The sequence below is a fragment of the Microcebus murinus genome, chromosome X (assembly GCF_040939455.1).
Source record: "Microcebus murinus isolate Inina chromosome X, M.murinus_Inina_mat1.0, whole genome shotgun sequence".
Classification (NCBI taxonomy): Eukaryota; Metazoa; Chordata; class Mammalia; order Primates; family Cheirogaleidae; genus Microcebus; species Microcebus murinus.
Window position 1 is genome coordinate 81,377,739 of NC_134136.1, and position 17,042 is coordinate 81,394,780.

Sequence of the window (17,042 nt, forward strand, 5' to 3'; positions counted from 1 at the left end):
GACTCATCAGCACACTGTTCTCTTCGAGCAGTCTGAGCACTCCAACCCGCCACAGGTTGACACTGTTTCTGGAACAAGCAAACCCCAGAGGAGCGATTCACAAAGGCATGTTTTGGAGCCGCCCATGAGTCCACCTGAGGGGCAGGGTCTGTCCTGCTCACTGGGCAGGAACGGCAGCTTGGGGAACAGCAGGTGACGTTCCCTTACAATGTGGCCGTTGTTCCCTAAGCAGAGAGGTGGGCCAAGTCTCTCAGGTTTTACCTGAACACCTGCCAAAATCCAAAAGAACGATGGTGAGTGTTCGGTGGGCAAGAGGGAGATTTAAATCCGCCAAAGACCTATCCAATGCACATGGGTGTGTGTGCAAAAAACGTGCACATCTTCTGGTAAGGGCTGCACGCCCAAGCGTACCACAGAACCACAGACAGCGGGGAGAAAAGCAAAAGCACAGCCACAAAAAAACAAACGGCCCCGCTGACTCGAAAGAACAAGGGTTTCGCTTTTAGAAAAGTGGAGGATCTCCACCCCGGACCACACACACCCAGCCAGCGCCAACCGTCCTGCAACCTCCTCCCGACGACCGTCCCAAATTCTAAGTGAGCATGCCACGTCTGAACGTCCAGCGGGCACTCAGCACAGAACGCTTGGATTGCGCCGTTCCCGTCTGGTTTTATTTTGATTTTTTTTTCCCCCCTTTGAAGAAAGACAAGCTCCCTCCCGGAACTCACGACAGCTGTCCTGGAATGCATCCGATCCATTAGGAACCTGGGTGCTTCTTCTCGGGTAGCAGGTGGCTGCCGACTTGTTTTCTTTGCACTTATTTCTGCTGCGGTTTGTCGGGTAAAAGAGGCAGCTGGGGGGTTTTGATGACAGAGAGGAGGAAGCCAGAGGGGAAATGAAACAGCGCCGGCTGGCAGGGAGAAACTTAAAAAAAAAAAAAAAAAAGCACAGCTCCATCAAAGAGTGCAAGAGGCATGAGCTATAGAACACACCTGGCTATGAAAAGCCAAAATCTGGCAGTGCACGGTGGCCCTGCCCAGTAGACCCTAAAACGCAGTTAGAGACGGAGTTTCCTTAACGGTTTTCCCGGGTTCAGATTCTATTTCTTCCAGAACTCTCCGGCCTGTGACACTCAAAGCAGCTGCATCAAAACGCAAAGCTTGGCCGGGCGCTGTGGCTCACGCCTGTAATCCTAGCTCTTGGGAGGCCGAGGCGGGCGGATTGCTCAAGGTCAGGAGTTCAAAACCAGCCTGAGCAAGAGCGAGACCCCGTCTCTACTATAAATAGAAAGAAATTAATTGGCCAACTGATATATATATAAAAAAAATTAGCCGGGCATGGTGGCGCATGCCTGTAGTCCCAGCTACCCGGGAGGCTGAGGCAGAAGGATCACTCGAGCCCAGGAGTTTGAGGTTGCTGTGAGCTAGGCTGACGCCACGGCACTCACTCTAGCCCGGGCAACAAAGTGAGACTCTGTCTCAAAAAAAAAAAAAAAAAAACGCAAAGCTTCCCTAATCCAGAGAAAGCAGAGAGTAACGCCAACCTAAAAGCCAGTGGAAGCAAAGAAAGAAACACTGGACTTTAAAAAAAGAAAAAGAAAAAAGCAGCAATAAAATTGAAAACAGGAAGTCTGCAGAGAAAAATTAAGGAAACCAAACCAAAAGCTGGCTCTTTGCAAAGACCGGTGACATTGGTACACCAAGGTGGGTTGTCAAACTTAAAATATGAAACCGTTTAAGGATGAACGAAAGGGAAGACTTAGTAAATGAAATCATCTCCAACAACAACTTTTCCTATTCAAGTACCCAGGCAGTATTTTGAGTTGGCACTGATTTTTTTTTTCCATGTTCATTATTTTATTTTTTTTTTCTTAAGGTGTCGTAATAAATGGAATCAACGTTAGCCATGAAGAGGAAATTGTAGAGAGTTTGGTATCTCGACATGCTTTCGATGTCCGGAATCTCATTCGAGCTGGGGTTTTCAGTCTTTGGAGGGATGGTTTCCTAGGACATTGTCCGCTAGCATAAGCTGCCTGTCATTCCCCTCTTGCCTTCTAAGCTGCAGGTGACCAACCTAGGCATGCACATGCAAACAAAAATGCACGCTCCCTTGCACACAGACCCCAATCTCCAAGGAGATTCCAGGGGCCTCAAAGCATAATAAAGGACTTCTGTCTTCCAAGCCCAGCCTGCCACACCTGCTTGCAAACCCTTTGTTCTGCAGGCTGACTCCCAACATGACTCAGCAAGGTGAAATCATCCTCCCTGGCCCAATTAACTGTCAAAACGATTCTAAAAGTGCCTTCTACAGGTTGGCCTCCAACTCTCTTTGATGAGGTGCCTAACCAATAAAAAAAAACGTCCAAAGTAAGTACCACGGGGGGGGGGGGGGGGGGGGGGATTAGTGTAATCCCTGCACACACAATGCCCCGGCTCCATCCGCGGTGGGGCACAGGTTGCAATGATCTGCACGGGCTTGCAAAGGCGAACAGAGGCTGCCTGACACCATTTCCTTTCTCTACATCCCGGGGGGAAAAACCGGTATGAATTTCTACATGGGGAAAGCGGGTGCCAATGCCCGGAAAAAGGTATTGTGCAGAGAAGGTGGGTTCTTTTTTTTTTTTTCTTTTCCCCCAAACATGGAATAGCCAGGGTCTAACCCTGACATTCCTCCTGGAAAGTCCAACCAAGCCACGGGGACAGTTCTATGTCCTCTCTCCTCTCTCCTCTTCTCTCCACCTTATCAGAGAAGGATGAGCCCCTTACCTGGCCATCCTCTTACCTGGCCATCCTCGCACCTGAGGGGACATGATAAACTGGAAGAACTGCCCAGAGGTGTCCCAGGGGAAGTTCCTCTGCAGGGAGCCTCACAGCCCCGGCCACAGCCTCCCACACATAAGAACATCCTTAGATCAGAGGTCCCCAACCCTTCTGGTGCCAGGGACTGCTTTCATGGACACTTTTTCCACAGACCTAGGGGACTATGGGGGAGAAGGTTTCAGGATGATTCAAAAGCATTTATTACATTTGCTGTGTAGTTTATTTCTATTATTATTATTATTATTATTATTATTTTTTAGACAAGAGTCTCACTCTGTTGCCCAGGCTAGAGTGCCGTGACGTCAGCCTCGCTCACAGCAACCTCCAACTCCTGGGCTCAAGCGATCCTCCTGCCTCAGCCTCCTCCCGAGTAGCTGGGACTACAGGCACGCGCCACCACGCCCGGCTAATTTTTTCTATATATATTAGTTGGCCAATTAATTTCTTTCTATTTTTAGTACAGACGGGGTCTCGCTCATGCTCAGGCTGGTTTCGAACTCCTGACCTCGAGCCTGGATCCTCCAGCCTCGGCATCCCAGAGTGCTAGGATGACAGGCGTGAGCCACCGCGCCCGGACTATTTCTATTATTATTATTATTACACTGTAACATACAGTGAAATAATTACACGACTCATCACAGGTTGGGGCCCCCTGCCTTAGACCTCAGGAAGGTTCTGGAAGGAAAGGCATGAGAACCCTGCCATCCCTGCGTCTTTTCCGATACTAAAGGGTGTTGTTCAGATGGGGTGACTCTCTGGCCCTCCGTGTTATGCTTTAATGGAGGAATCTCTGGAAAAGTGCACCTAATGGCTACTTATCACATTTTATCCTGTTCGGATGGAATGAAAATACCCACTGCATTTCCACTTAAGTACCCTAATGGATGAGGCAAACAAAAAAAAAAAGTTAGCATCAGAGATTGTTGTGGGTAGGCACATGCCCTCCAGGAAAATGCCTTAGGGAAAACACCCCTGAAAAACATTCGTGATGTTAGTTTGATTATTCTTCCACGTGGACAGTTTGAGGGGGAAAATAAACGGGAGGGGGGCCTGCCCAGTTTACCCGAAAATGTGTCCATATTAACAAATTTATCCACACGCTCCGGTCTCTGTGCAAAGAATCCTCTCCCTCCACACAACAAGGGCTCAAAGGATGTGGCACCTGCAGCCACGCAGAAGAGAATTTGGACTTGAAAGTCCTCAATTAACTCAGTTAACCATTTCCCCAGCCCACCCGTACACACCCGCACACCTGCACACATGCAAAGATTCACAGTCCCAGGTAGCGAGGGAAGAGCTTTTTAGTGTTATTAATACTATGCTTTCCCTGTTCATGCAAGTCCATGGTATTTGGAAGAGGGCTGAGACCAGAACGGTGCCACTGCATTCAAAGGAATGGCACGTTCGGTCCCCAGAATAAGGACCCTCTAAAGATGCCCAGGTACCCATCCCTGCAACCTGTGGGCATCTCAGATTGCACAGTAGAAGAGGAAATGAAGGTGGAAGGTGCTAATGACAGGTACAAGTCAGCTCACCTGAACCTCAGGTACTAAGGTGCGACCAGTGCAATCGAGCGACTTTCTAAGTCAGAGAGAGACGCCACCAGGAGCGGGATTTGACCCAACTTGATGGCTTTTAAGAAAGAGGAACGAGCCACGAGCCAAGGAACAGATTTTCTCTACAGCCCCCAGAAGGGACAGAGCCCTGTCGACATGTTTGTTTTAATCCAGTGACAATCATTTCAGACATGGAAACGAACCTACAGGACTGCATGATAAGAAATGTGTTTTGTTTTTTTTTTTTTGGTCTTCCAAACATTAATTTTTTTCTTAACTGACAAATTAAAGCTGTATTTATTTATTGTAGACAACAGGTTGTTTTAAAAAATACGCACCCATTATGGAATGGCTATATCAAGCTAAGGAATGTGTGCATGACCTCACATGATTGTCATTTTTTTTTTTTTTTTTTGAGACAGAGTCTCGCTTTGTTGCCCAGGCTAGAGTGAGTGCCGTGGCGTCAGCCTCGCTCACAGCAACCTCAAACTCCTGGCTCAAGCAATCCTCCTGCCTCAGCCTCCGAAGTAGCTGGCACTACAGGCATTCGCCACCATGCCCGGCTAATTTTTTCTATATGTATTAGTTGGCCAATTAATTTCTTTCTATTTATAGTAGAGACGGGGTCTCGCTCTTGCTCAGGCTGGTTTCGAACTCCTGACCTCGAGCAATCCGCCTGCCTCGGCCTCCCAGAGAGCTAGGATTACAGGCGTGAGCCACCGCACCTGGCCCATTTTTTTTTTTTTGTAGTCCCTTTTAGCAATTCTCAAAAATATACTGTCATCGGCGACAGTCTCCATGTTGTACGATAGGTCTCCTGAACTTCTTCCTCCTGATTCACTGAAATCCTGTGCCCTTTGATTGATTCGTCAACTTATTTCCCCCACTCCCAGCCCCTGGGAACCAACCAACCACCTTTCTTCTCCTCTGTGCTCCTGTGAGTTCAACCTTTTCATATTCCACATATGAGTGACAGCACGTGGTATCTGTCTTTCTGTGCCTGGCTTTTATTACACTCGGCAGAACATCCTTTAACTTCATCCAGGTTGTCACGAATGATAGCTCCTTCCTTCCTTTTCAAGGCTGAAGAGTATTCCATTGTGTGTATATATTAGTACATACCACATTCCTTGTGTACAGCAGCACAACTCGCAATCGCAAAGATGTGGAAACAACCCAAGTGCCCATCAATGCATGAGTGGATTAATACCATGTGGTCTGTGTACGCCATGGAGTTCTACTCAGCCACAAAAAAATACAATGGTGATCCAGCACCTCTTGTGTTATCCTGGGTGGAGCTGGAGCCCATTCTACTAAGGGAAGTATCCCAAGAATGGAAAAGCAAGCACCACATATACGCACCATCAAATTGCTACTAACTTCATCAACACTCATGTGCACATATGGAAATAACACCACATCCTCTAGCCACTCATCCGTTGATGGATGATGTTTGCATTGACTCCATTATCTTCGCTCTTGCGAGCAGTGCCGAACCAAACGCGGACGTCTCTTCCTTGTGTGTGGTTTTAGAGCCACTAACTTTGTGGTCATTTGTTACAGCTGCCATGGGAGACTTAATACAGTGTGAACAACTTTGTGAGAGACCCCCAAAAGGCCCACCGAGGAAGGCAATCTTATAATGGGCTCCGTCTGGCACCCCAGCCTGCCCCAGGCCCCTAACCCAGGAGGTGGAAGGCAAGGGGTGTTCTCCACAACCTCCTGACAGGTCTTCTAGAGAACAGAGCAAGCCCCTAACCTACAAAAATGACACCACCCTCCACCCCCTGAAAGTGAGGGGAGTCTGGGCTTTGTCTGGCAAAAAAATGATGACGACAATGATGATGAGGAGGAAGATGAGGAAGGTGATGATGCCGGCTTTGCTAGCATGTTCTTAATTCCACTGGTGCCTGTAGCCATGCACTACAGTAGTATTCAGGGGCAACTGAACCCCCTCACTCATGCTCAAGGGACAGAAGAACACATAATGCCCCTATATATGTACACATACACACGTGTACACACACACACACATACACACACACACCTGCCAAGTGGGCAGGAAGATACGGCTCCCGGGGCATGGAAAAATCCAATAGTTCCAATTTGTGAGATCTACTCCGCATCACAAAGCTCAATGGCCCTAGACAGGAGCCACCTGCATGCACCAGAGGGAAGGTCCTTCAGTGATATAAATGTTTTTGTCCCCCGCAAATTCCTATGTGGAAGCCCTCACCACCGCCCCCCAAGGGGATGGTGTTTGCAGGTGCGGCCTTTGGGAGGTGACGAGGTTATAAAAGTGGAGCATCGTGGATGGGACCAGGGTCCTTATAATGAAAGGGGCCCCAGAGAGCTCCCTCGCCCCTTCCACCACGTGAGGACACGGCGAGAAGGCGCCGTCTGTGAACCAGGAGGTGAGTCCCCGCCAGACACAGCCCCTGCCACGCCGGGATCTCGCTCTTCCAGCCTGCAGAGCTGCGAGCACTCAACATCTGTGGTTTGCGTATAAGCTGCCTGAGCAGCTTATTTTGAGATAGCAGCTCACACGGACTAAGACAGTCTCAGCGTTTCTGCTGAGACCTCCCAGCGGGCTTTAAGGGACGACCGGAAGGGAGTCAGGTCTGCTCCCATGACTAAACCACACCGCGCTCGGGGAAAGCAGAGGGCAGGGCAGGGCAGGAGGAAGGGCACTGCCTCCGTCCCGATCACGGGGGAAACTAAGACCCCCACCCTGTGTCGGCAGTGAGTCGCATGCAGCTGTGTTCACGAGCAGAGCTGGAGACACATCCAGGGGAGGGGACGGAAAGCACACGCCTCCCGTAGCGACACAGTAAGGAAGCCAGGAAGGTAAGACAGTGCAGCCGCCACAGAAAATGGTAGAGCAGTTCATCCGGAAAATAGGGAAGTGGCACAGCATCCAGCAGTTCCACCCCCAAAGAAAAGGGAAGCAGGGACTGCAAGGGATACTGGTACACCGGCCTTCACAGCAGCAGCATCGTCTAGAATAGGGAAGAGCGGGGAGCCACCCAAGTGTCCAGGGACGGGTGAGTGCATCAACTCAGTGTGGCAAAGGCGAGCGGTGGAATATTATGCAGCCAGGAATAGGAAGGGGGTTCTGATGTGGTGTACAACACGGATGAGCCTTCAAGACACTGTGCCAGGGGAAATAAGCTAGCCACAAAGGACAAATGCTGTAGGATTCCACTCACATGAAATATATAGGAAATGCGAAATTCACAGGGACAAAAAGTAGACTGGATGTTGCCCAGGGCTGGGGGAGGCGGGAACGTGGAGAGGCAGCTAACGGGGACAGAGCTTCCATTTGTAGTGACGGAAAAGCTTTGGAGAAGGATGGTGGTGGTGGTTGTGCAACAAGGGGAATGCAATTAATGCCAACAAAATGTGCACTTAAAAATGGTTAAAATGGTAAATTGTATGATATATGTAAATACTGTATAATTTTATATTATATTTAATATATCATAGCAATATAGTAATATAAATACTATACATTTAGCATATAAATATATGACATTGATAATAAGTGTATCATACATAACACGTGACTATATCATGTATAACACATTTAGCATATAATTATATGTTCACTATATTATATAAATACATCAATATAAATACCATATGTTTAATATATAAATATATCACATATTTAGTACGTAATATATCATATGTGTATATTATAATACATTTATAGTAGACTATATATAGTAGACTATATATATAGTAAGCTATATATAGTATGCATATAAACTATATATAGTAACTTTATATATATAGTAAAGTATGTTTACTAAAATGTAAACCACATGTTTACTATAAGTAGAAATACTGTATAATACATTCAATGTATAAATATAATATATTTAATATATAAAGATATCATATAGAATACATTTAGCATATAAATATATATTTATTATATTATATAAACGTGGTATATTTACGATATTATATAAACACATAAATATAAATAGTATGTGTAACATATAAATACCACATATTTAATATATAAATGTACCATATACTTAATACATAATATATCATGTATGTATATGATACATTTAACATATAAATATGATACATTTACTGTATTATATAAATATAAAGAGTACATAATGCATATTTAATACATAAATTCATTGTGACTTCTGGATTATGTGAACATATGAATATGAATATACATATATTTAATGCGTATGTACTATTTTTTCACTGCAACACAAAATCCTTTCGCAGGAAGAGCACGAGGCAGGCGGAACGTCCTGCCTGCCCACGCTGGCCAGGAAAGGTGACCCTGCAGGACATGGTGGGACCATGCCTGGAAGGGGTCCAGGTAAGGGTGTATGTCACCATAGCAACACGCAACCCCTGAGGACCAGGCGCCAGGGACCGGCATCCTGGGGACACAGCGACACCCCTCCCGTCCGGGTACTGTCCCTTCTCCAGAAGGGAGAATGCCCGCCGTGCAGGTTCCTCCCGAGCATGCCACTCCGACACGCCAAGACCCTTTGCAGCGAGCACGCAAGCCGCTGCACCTCCGCGCGGCAGTTTCACGTGCATCCGGGAAGGAAGAAGAGAGGAACCTGGGTGGACGGTGAAGCGCAAGGAAGAGGCAGGCAGAGCTGACGCCAGTACCAAGCAGGGACATAGCTCTTTTTAACTCCTATGACAGTCTTTTTTGTCCTTGTCACGGAAGGCCTCCATGTCCTGCCTTCAACCGTGGCGAGCTCAGACAAACTGGCTTGATGGGGAACTACTACACTGGGAAACCTATGGAGGCTGCGGCAACACTGAATGCATTAAAAGTGTCACAGGGATTTGGGTTGAGTTGTGTCCTCCTAATAAATTTATATGTGGAGGCCCTTGAGCCCCAGGACCTCAGACCGTGGATGTGATGTGTTTGGACGTGGGTCTTTAAAGAGATGCACTGGGTGTTTTCATTCCATCCGAACAGGATAAAATGGGATAAGTAGCCATTAGGTGCACCTTTGCAGCGATTCCTCCATTAAAGCATAACACGGAGGGCCGGGGACTCACCCCGTCTCAACAACACCCTTTAGCGTCGGAAAAGAGCCAGGGATGGCAGGATTCCTGTGCCTTTCCTTCCAGAACTTTCCTGAGACCTAAGGCAGGGGGCCCCAACCTGTGATGAGTTGTGTAATTATTTCACTGTATGTTACAGTATTATAATAATAATAATAGAAATAGGCTGGGCGTGGTGGCTCCCGCCTGTAATCCTAGCGCTCTGGGAGGCCGAGGCGGGAGGATCGCTCGAGGTCAGGAGTTCGAAACCAGCCTGAGCAAGAGCGAGACCCCTGTCTCTACTAAAAATAGAAAGAAATTAACTGGCCAACTAAAATTATGTAGAAAAAATTAGTAGCATGCCTGTAGTCCCAGCTACTCGGGAGGAGGCTGAGGCAGGAGGATCGCTTGAGCCCAGGAGTTGGAGGTTGCTGTGAGCTAGGCTGACGCCATGGCACTCACTCCAGCCTGGGCACCAAAGTGAGATTCTATCTCAAACAAACAAATAAATAAAAGAGATGATTAAGGTAAACTGAGGCACTAGGGTGGGCCCTGATCCAACAGGACTGGTGTCCCTATAAACAGAGGACATGAGGACACAGACAGGCACAGAGGGATGACCCCCGTGAGGACACAGGGAGGAGACGGCGTCTACACGCCCAGGAGAGAGGACCCAGGAGGAAGCAGCCCTGAGACACCTGGATCCGGGACTTCCAGCCTGCAGGACGTGAGAAGATTAGCTTCTATCGTATGAACTGCCCCGTCTGTGGCCCTTTGTTAAGGCCACCCAAGCAAACAAAGACAATCGCCCTCTGCGTTTGTTCTTGCAGGGACGTCTACGGATTCCACCTCCAACACAGACGCAGGATCCGGCCGCGCACCATCTCCCCGAGAACTTCCTGGGTTCAAATCACCGCCCTCCACCACTGCCTCCTAACAGGTGTGTGCGGCGGACAGGTGCCACCGAGAGCCCTCAGAACCTCCCCCGAGAACTTCCTGGGTTCAAATCACCGCCCTCCACCACTGCCTCCTAACAGGTGTGTGCGGCGGACAGGTGCCACCGAGAGCCCTCAGAACCTCATGGGAGATCGGGTCGGCCACCCAAGAGCCTGCACTGCTGTGAGCAGAGAGACCCTCTGTCCTCATCTGCCTGGGGTCCCGAGATGAGGAACCTTCGGTGCTACCAGGGAAAGTCCCAGGCAGATAGAGACAAGCCGGTCACTCCGTGTGTGAGTACGTAAATGACTGGATGGAGGTATTATGGGCAGCTGTCCTTTACATCATGCACCCTCGCTGAGTACCGAACACACATTACGTACTTTAGTTCTTCTGTGCACAGAAGCTCGGCCACACCTCACATTAGCCCGATGTCCTCGAGGTGCAAGAGGGTCTTTGTGACTTGCTGGGTGAACATGAATTTCGAGGAATGCTGTGGTCAGAATGTTCGGTGTTCCTCCAAGATTCCTGTGTTGAAATCCTCACCCGCAAGGAGATGGTGTTAGCAGGTGGAGCCTTTGGGAGTTGATGAGGTCCTGAGGGTGGAGCCTCACGGATGGGATCAGTGTCCTTATAATAAAAGGGACCCCAGAGAGCTCCCTCGCCCCTTCCACCACGTGAGGACACGGCGAGAAGGCGCCGTCTGTGAACCAGGAGGTGAGTCCCCGCCAGACACAGCCCCTGCCACGCCGGGATCTCGTGCCTCCAGCCAAAGATGCTTGCTAGCAAACAGGACGTGTCTGTCCTGCTCCACGCTTCCCTCAATCCAGAGTAGGCAGCGTGGGGACATTGGGATCGGATGACAAAAGCAATGTCATCTGCAGCAAACACACACACTGCAGAGAAGGAAGACACAAAACCCAAAAGCCCAGTGGCCAAGCTCCCCGCCCCGCACCTTGTGCACGCAGATGTGCTCATGAAAATCACTGAAGGTGATGACACCACCGGGCACAGCTCTCCAAAGAATGACCCTTCAGCATCCGGCAGTTTTCTCCTCCCCGCAGCACCAAATAGCACAGGTAGGGTTGAAAAGAAAAAAGATAGAAAACCCTTTTGAAAAGGCAGTAATGTTTGGTGGGACTGTGGTTGTTTAAAAAAAAAAAAATCACACCACCACCACAAAAACAACTTAGGGAAAATACAGAAAAATCCCCAAGTCATCCCTTGCAAAGGGCTGAAGCGCTTTACTTAGAACTCGGGACTGCCTTTCCCTGGAAGAACCATGTGGTTAGAAGCTTCATGGCGAGCCCTGGGTGGGGAAGTGGAACTGACCCGACACCTTTGCCTTTGTGACAGGTTCCCTGCACCCCTTTCTTCAGGTGGGCTCCCAAACAGTCACCCACAGTGGAGGGACTTGATCCAGAACCATGCCTGGGACCACCATGGTGGTGCCATGTCCCCATCTGCATGGAAGACCCGAGCTGGGAGTGGAAGGGTTGTCTGCAGACAGCAGGAGGGAAATGTTCTCTCCTGGGCATCCCAGATGGTGACAAGAGGAACATGTTGCTGGGCAAGGCAGCCCCCTTCACCCCCAAAGCAAGCATTTAAGGGAAGGAAGGTACGACAACCCCTAAAACCAAGCTAGGGACAGATTCAAGATGGCGGCCCTCGGCTTTGCCAGGTGGGAAGCCAGCTGGAGCCCTGGATTTGCAAAGGGGCATGAAGAGATGACATCGTGGCTGTCTCACCTGGCTGCTCGTTGGCGGGAGGATGGAGGGAAGATCAGGGAATAGAAACAGAGGCGGGAGAAGAAGCAAGTTCTTGGGTCTGCTCTATCAAGCTATGGGAGGACCTTTCTCTTGTAGGGAGCTACAGATGCCTCTTCTGAAATGAACACGGAGCTCTCTTGCCTCAACCACGCCCCAAGCTTTCTAGGATGAGGTCTCTCCTGGAAGACGCTGTCCCACTGGTAACTAGATGTCTCTGCCTCCAAGGATTTGGGGAAACCACATCAGGGACCCAATGCACCGCGTGCTAACGCTGCCCAAAAGGGGCAGCTCCAGGGTTTTCCATGGCCAGCTGCAGGGAAGGAAAAGCCACAGAGGGGCTGGCTCTATAATCCTCCTTGGCAGCAGCGACGTTAGTTTTCTAGGGCTGCCATAATTTGGTGGCTTAAAACAACAGGAACGTGTCCCCTCCCCGAGTTCCGGAGCCCAGGAGTGTGGGACGAGGGAGTCTCGGGGCCGCACTCCCTCCACGGGCTCCAGGGGAGGCTCCTTCCCACCCCTCCCGGCTCCCGGGGGCTCCAGGCGCCCCTGGGCTTGTGGCCGCAGCCTCACTCCCGTCTCTGCCTCCTCCGTCTGCCTCCACGTGGCTTCTCCTCCGCGTCCGAGTCTCCCCTGCCGTCTCTTAGAAGGTCACCTGGCATTAGATTTAGGGTCCCGGCTAATGCAGTGTGATCTCATCTCAGTCCTTAACTAATTACTGCTGCCAAGACCCTAGTTCCCATAGGTCAGGGTCTGAGCTTCTGGGTGACCATGAATTTTGAGGGATGCTGTGGTCTGAATGTTTGTGTTCCTCCAAGATTCCTGTGTTGAAATCCTCACCCCCAAGGAGATGGTGTTTGCAGGTGGGGCCTTTGGGAGGTGATGGGGTCCTGAGGGTGGAGCCTCCCGGATGGGACCAGGGTCCTTATAATAAGAGGGGCCCCAGAGAGCTCCCTCGCCCCTTCCACCACGTGAGGACACGGCGAGAAGGCGCCGTCGTCTGTGAGCCAGGAGGTGAGTCCCCGCCAGACACAGCCCCTGCCACGCCGGGATCTCGCACTTCCAGCCTCCAGAGCTGAGAGCAATCAATGCCTGCTGTTTATAAGGCGCCCAGGCTGTGGCGTTTTGTTATTCCTGCAGCCTGGTTGGTTTCAGAGACAGGGGGACTCTATTCATGCCACTCTTGCAGGATTTGTGCAAATGCCTCTGAGATCTCTCTGTTTCTCTCACTCTGACTCAACACTCCTGTTTCTGATGCATTCTCTTCCACTCTTTCTTATCCCACGTTTTATTATTCCTTTTGTTTCCTGCCTTTTTAAAGCCTTTCCCCCCCCCCCGGCATGCCCATTTTTCTCCTCTCCTCTTGAACAAGGAACTTAGGTGTCCTCTTCCTTTTGCAGATGGAAAGTGACGAATGAAGAGGAGACTGGAACATGAAGAGGACCATGGAACCGGCAAATCCAGAGAGACAGACGCACACCGGCGGTTTCCAGGGGCTGGGAGGCGGGGAGAGGTAGGGACTGCTAACGAGGATGGGATCTCCTTCGGGGGTAATGTTTTGGGAGTAGACGGAGGTGATGTTTGCACAGCACTGAGAATGGTACCAAGTGCTACGGCTGGCTACAGAATGATCCATTTTGCGTTACCGTGAATTTCAGCTCAGTGGGGGAAGAAAATGAAGAGGAGAAAAACCAACAAGACCTCTATCCTTAGAAATGTTCCCTGACGTATATAATATCTTATCTCATCTCCTGAAGTTCCTAAGATGCCCTTACGTCGAAACCATCACCCCCACACACACGGGATTGCCAATTTAACCATAGAGCACCCACTCAAGATAAATAAGATGAAAAGGCTGGGCTCGATTTTCTGTGAGTCGTGAGGCAATAAACAAGACTGCCAATTGCCAACGTAAACACCACCCCCAAGATTATATATTTATCTACGGGGTAAAATGTCACCGGGTCAGATTCCATTCATTCTGGCGCTAGGCTGGTGTTAGAAGGTAGGAGTGTGATGGTCTCAGGGTTTGTGAATCTGGCCTGAAGTTCTTATGTGGAAACCCTCACCCGCAAGGAGATGGAATTAGGAGGTGGGGTCTTTGGGAGGGGTTGAGGTCATGAGGGTGGAGCCTCATGGATGGGATCAGTGTCCTTATAATAAAAGGGCCCCCAGAGAGCTCCCTCGCCCCTTCCACCACGTGAGGACACGGCGAGAAGGCGCCGTCTGTGAACCAGGAGGTGAGTCCCCGCCAGACACAGCCCCTGCCACGCCGGGATCTCGCTCTTCCGGCCTGCAGAGCTGCGAGCAATCAACGCCTGTTGATTATAAGCCGCCCGGGCTGTGGCATTTTGCTCTTACAGCCCCAGTGACCTAAGACAAGGCATAAAGGATAACCCAGCAGAGCAGGGAAATTATGTCCGATTCAGGGGACCTGAGGACACAGGAGAAAAACCTCTCGGCACAGAGGAAAATGATTGCGAGCACTTTCGATCTGAGCACGACCGTTGATCATGGATTATTCATAAAGACCTGCTGGCTCTTAAGAAAATAAAAACTTTCAGATGCTGTGAGGGGTGAAAGTGAAAAGAAGAAGAAAGGAGAAGGAGAAGGAGAAGAAGGAGAAGAAGGAGAAGAAGGAGAAGAAGGAGAAGAAGGAGAAGAAGGAGAAGGAGAAGAAGGAGAAGGAGAAGGAGAAGGAGAAGAAGAAGAAGAAGAAGAAGAAGAAGAAGAAGAAGAAGAAGAAGAAGAAGAAGAAAGCGTCGTGCATGGGGGAGTGGTCTGTAGTGAGAGAACTCGTTCTGCCCCGTGATTTTTGGGGTGGCGGCTGCCAAAATCGATACGCTGGCTACCACTGCTTAGAGGTGTTCACTGCACACGCACATGCTCACAGACACAAATGAGCACTTGTGACCACTGGCACAGGCCGAACGAAGTGTGCAGTCTCGTTAGCAAGGATGTACCAACACTGACGTCCTGGTTTTGATGCTACAGAAGATGTCACCCTGGGGAAGCTGGCGGAAGGGCGCCCGGGAGTCCAGGTACTGTTTTCGGAATCCCCTGTGAGTCTGTTATCATTTCAAAATAACTTTCCTTTAAAAGTCAGGGATTGAAGCATCCCGGAGCGTCCTTCACGATAAGCTGTGTAGGACAGGTTCTGTTAGCGTTTGCATTTTTTTAGACGAATAAGCTCAGAAGCAGAGAGGTTGAGAAAAGGGGAAAATGAAATTCAGACCCAAGAACGGGACACTGGTTCCAGGGGTGGGAAACCTGCGGTTTTGGGGGTCCCGTGTGGCCCTCTGCCATTCTTGAGTGCAGCCTTTTGACTGCACCCAAATTTTACTTGAACAAATCCTCTCATAGAAAAAGTCATTACCCTCTTCTCTCTACTGCAGGCGTCCTCAAACTACGGCCCACGGGCCACGTGCGGGTGTTTTTGCCTGTTTGTTTTGTTTTTTTTTTTACTTCGAAATAAGATATGTGCAGTATGCATAGGAATTTGTTCATAGTTTGTTTTTTAAACTATAGTCCAGCCCTCCAACAGTCTGAGGGACAGTGAACTGGCCCCCTGTTTAAAAAGTTTGAGGACCCCTGCTCCACATAGTATAAAATTTTAAATTTCCATAATAATTTTCTTTCTTTTTTTTTTTTTTTTTTAAAAAAGCACCCTTGTTCTTTCTCATGGGGACAAGCAAAGCTTGGTTATACGGACAAGAAATGTGAAATGGCAGTTTGCAACCATTTGTTTCTCTAAGGAGCAGTGTGGTTGGTCACTGTGAGCCGGGGTTTCTGAACCCATGAAATTGGTGCTTAGGCCAGACATGCTCCAGGATGTTTTCAGGTTCTTAAAAAAAAAATACCAGCATTAGATTTTTCATGCCCACAAGCTACACTTCCTTGCAAACTACCTGAATTTATGGAAATCGGGAGTGCCAACAGCATCCAAGAGTCGGTTTACCGGGAAGCACAGGATGCCTAAGACCACGCGGTCTTTCCCTTCTGGCCACGCCGTCTCCCCAGCCCTGCGACCTCTGGCTTTTCCAGCTCCACCTTCTGCTCACGGATCTCTCCCATCTACCCGGTGGTCTCTGCCCAGAGACCCAGAGTCATTCTAGAACAGGGGTCCTCAAACTTTTTAAACAAGGTGCCAGTTCACTGTCCCTCAGACCGTTGCAAGGCCGGACTATAGTTTTTAAAAAAAATCTATGAACAAATTCTTATGCACATTGCACATATCTTATTTTGAAGCAAAAAAACAAACGGGCAAAAACACCCGCATGTGGCCCGCAGGCCATAGTTTGAGATCACCTGTTCTAGAAGGTGACAAAAGATGGGGTTTGTGATAAGTAACGTTTAAGAGGGTTGTGCGGTGTTTCTCGTTTCTGTCTGGCCTGGGTGGTGGGTTTTCAGTTGTGGAGAACAGCACTGCTCAACTGGGAAACCGCATCCAGACATACACCCGAGAAGAAAATCTGGAGCTCAGGTGGCTGCCCGTTTGGAGCAGGTGGGAATCAGAAATGCGGGCAGGAGGGAGGACACACTTAACAGGGAACCTGTCTCCCAGCAGTGACAGCTTAGATGAAGAGAATTCATGGCCCCCACCCACCATGCGACGGCCGGCCGCAGAGAGCTCCACCTGCCCCTCATTAGTGTCCGTTACTCCTTCTAACAGGACCAGAAGTTGCTATAGATTATGGCTCAGAGACAAAGACTCTACAAGGCCTAGAACTTTTCTAGAAAGTTTGTTCTTACGCTTTCAGGCTAATCACCCACACATTGTTGCTCTTTAACCCACAGTGAAGAAGGAAGGAGGCTCAGGCAGATACCAGGCTGCTGATAATGTCACCAAAGCTGTGATGCTGTCATGAGTATACAGAGACACAGAGACGCACACATACACACACACACACACACCCCTGGTC

The 17,042-nt window shown here is 49.3% G+C and overlaps 1 protein-coding gene across 6 annotated transcripts in view; it reads right to left on the reverse strand.

The window, feature by feature from the left end:
* The window catches only part of PRKX (protein kinase cAMP-dependent X-linked catalytic subunit), an 86,381-nt gene that overhangs the window by 67,228 nt on the left and 2,111 nt on the right, over window positions 1-17,042 (reverse strand). The window contains exon 1 of one of the 6 annotated variants that reach the window (XM_012773885.3): window positions 729-1,449. The exons of 1 other annotated variant lie outside the window; for it this stretch is intronic. In XM_012773885.3, coding sequence (XP_012629339.1) covers window positions 729-957 — 229 coding nt within the window. In that variant the 5' untranslated portion in view covers window positions 958-1,449. Of the gene's footprint in view, window positions 1-728; window positions 1,465-17,042 lie in introns of those variants that run through there. 4 more of the 6 variants (XM_075999401.1, XM_075999402.1, XM_075999400.1 and 1 more) reach the window with 4 other exon arrangements.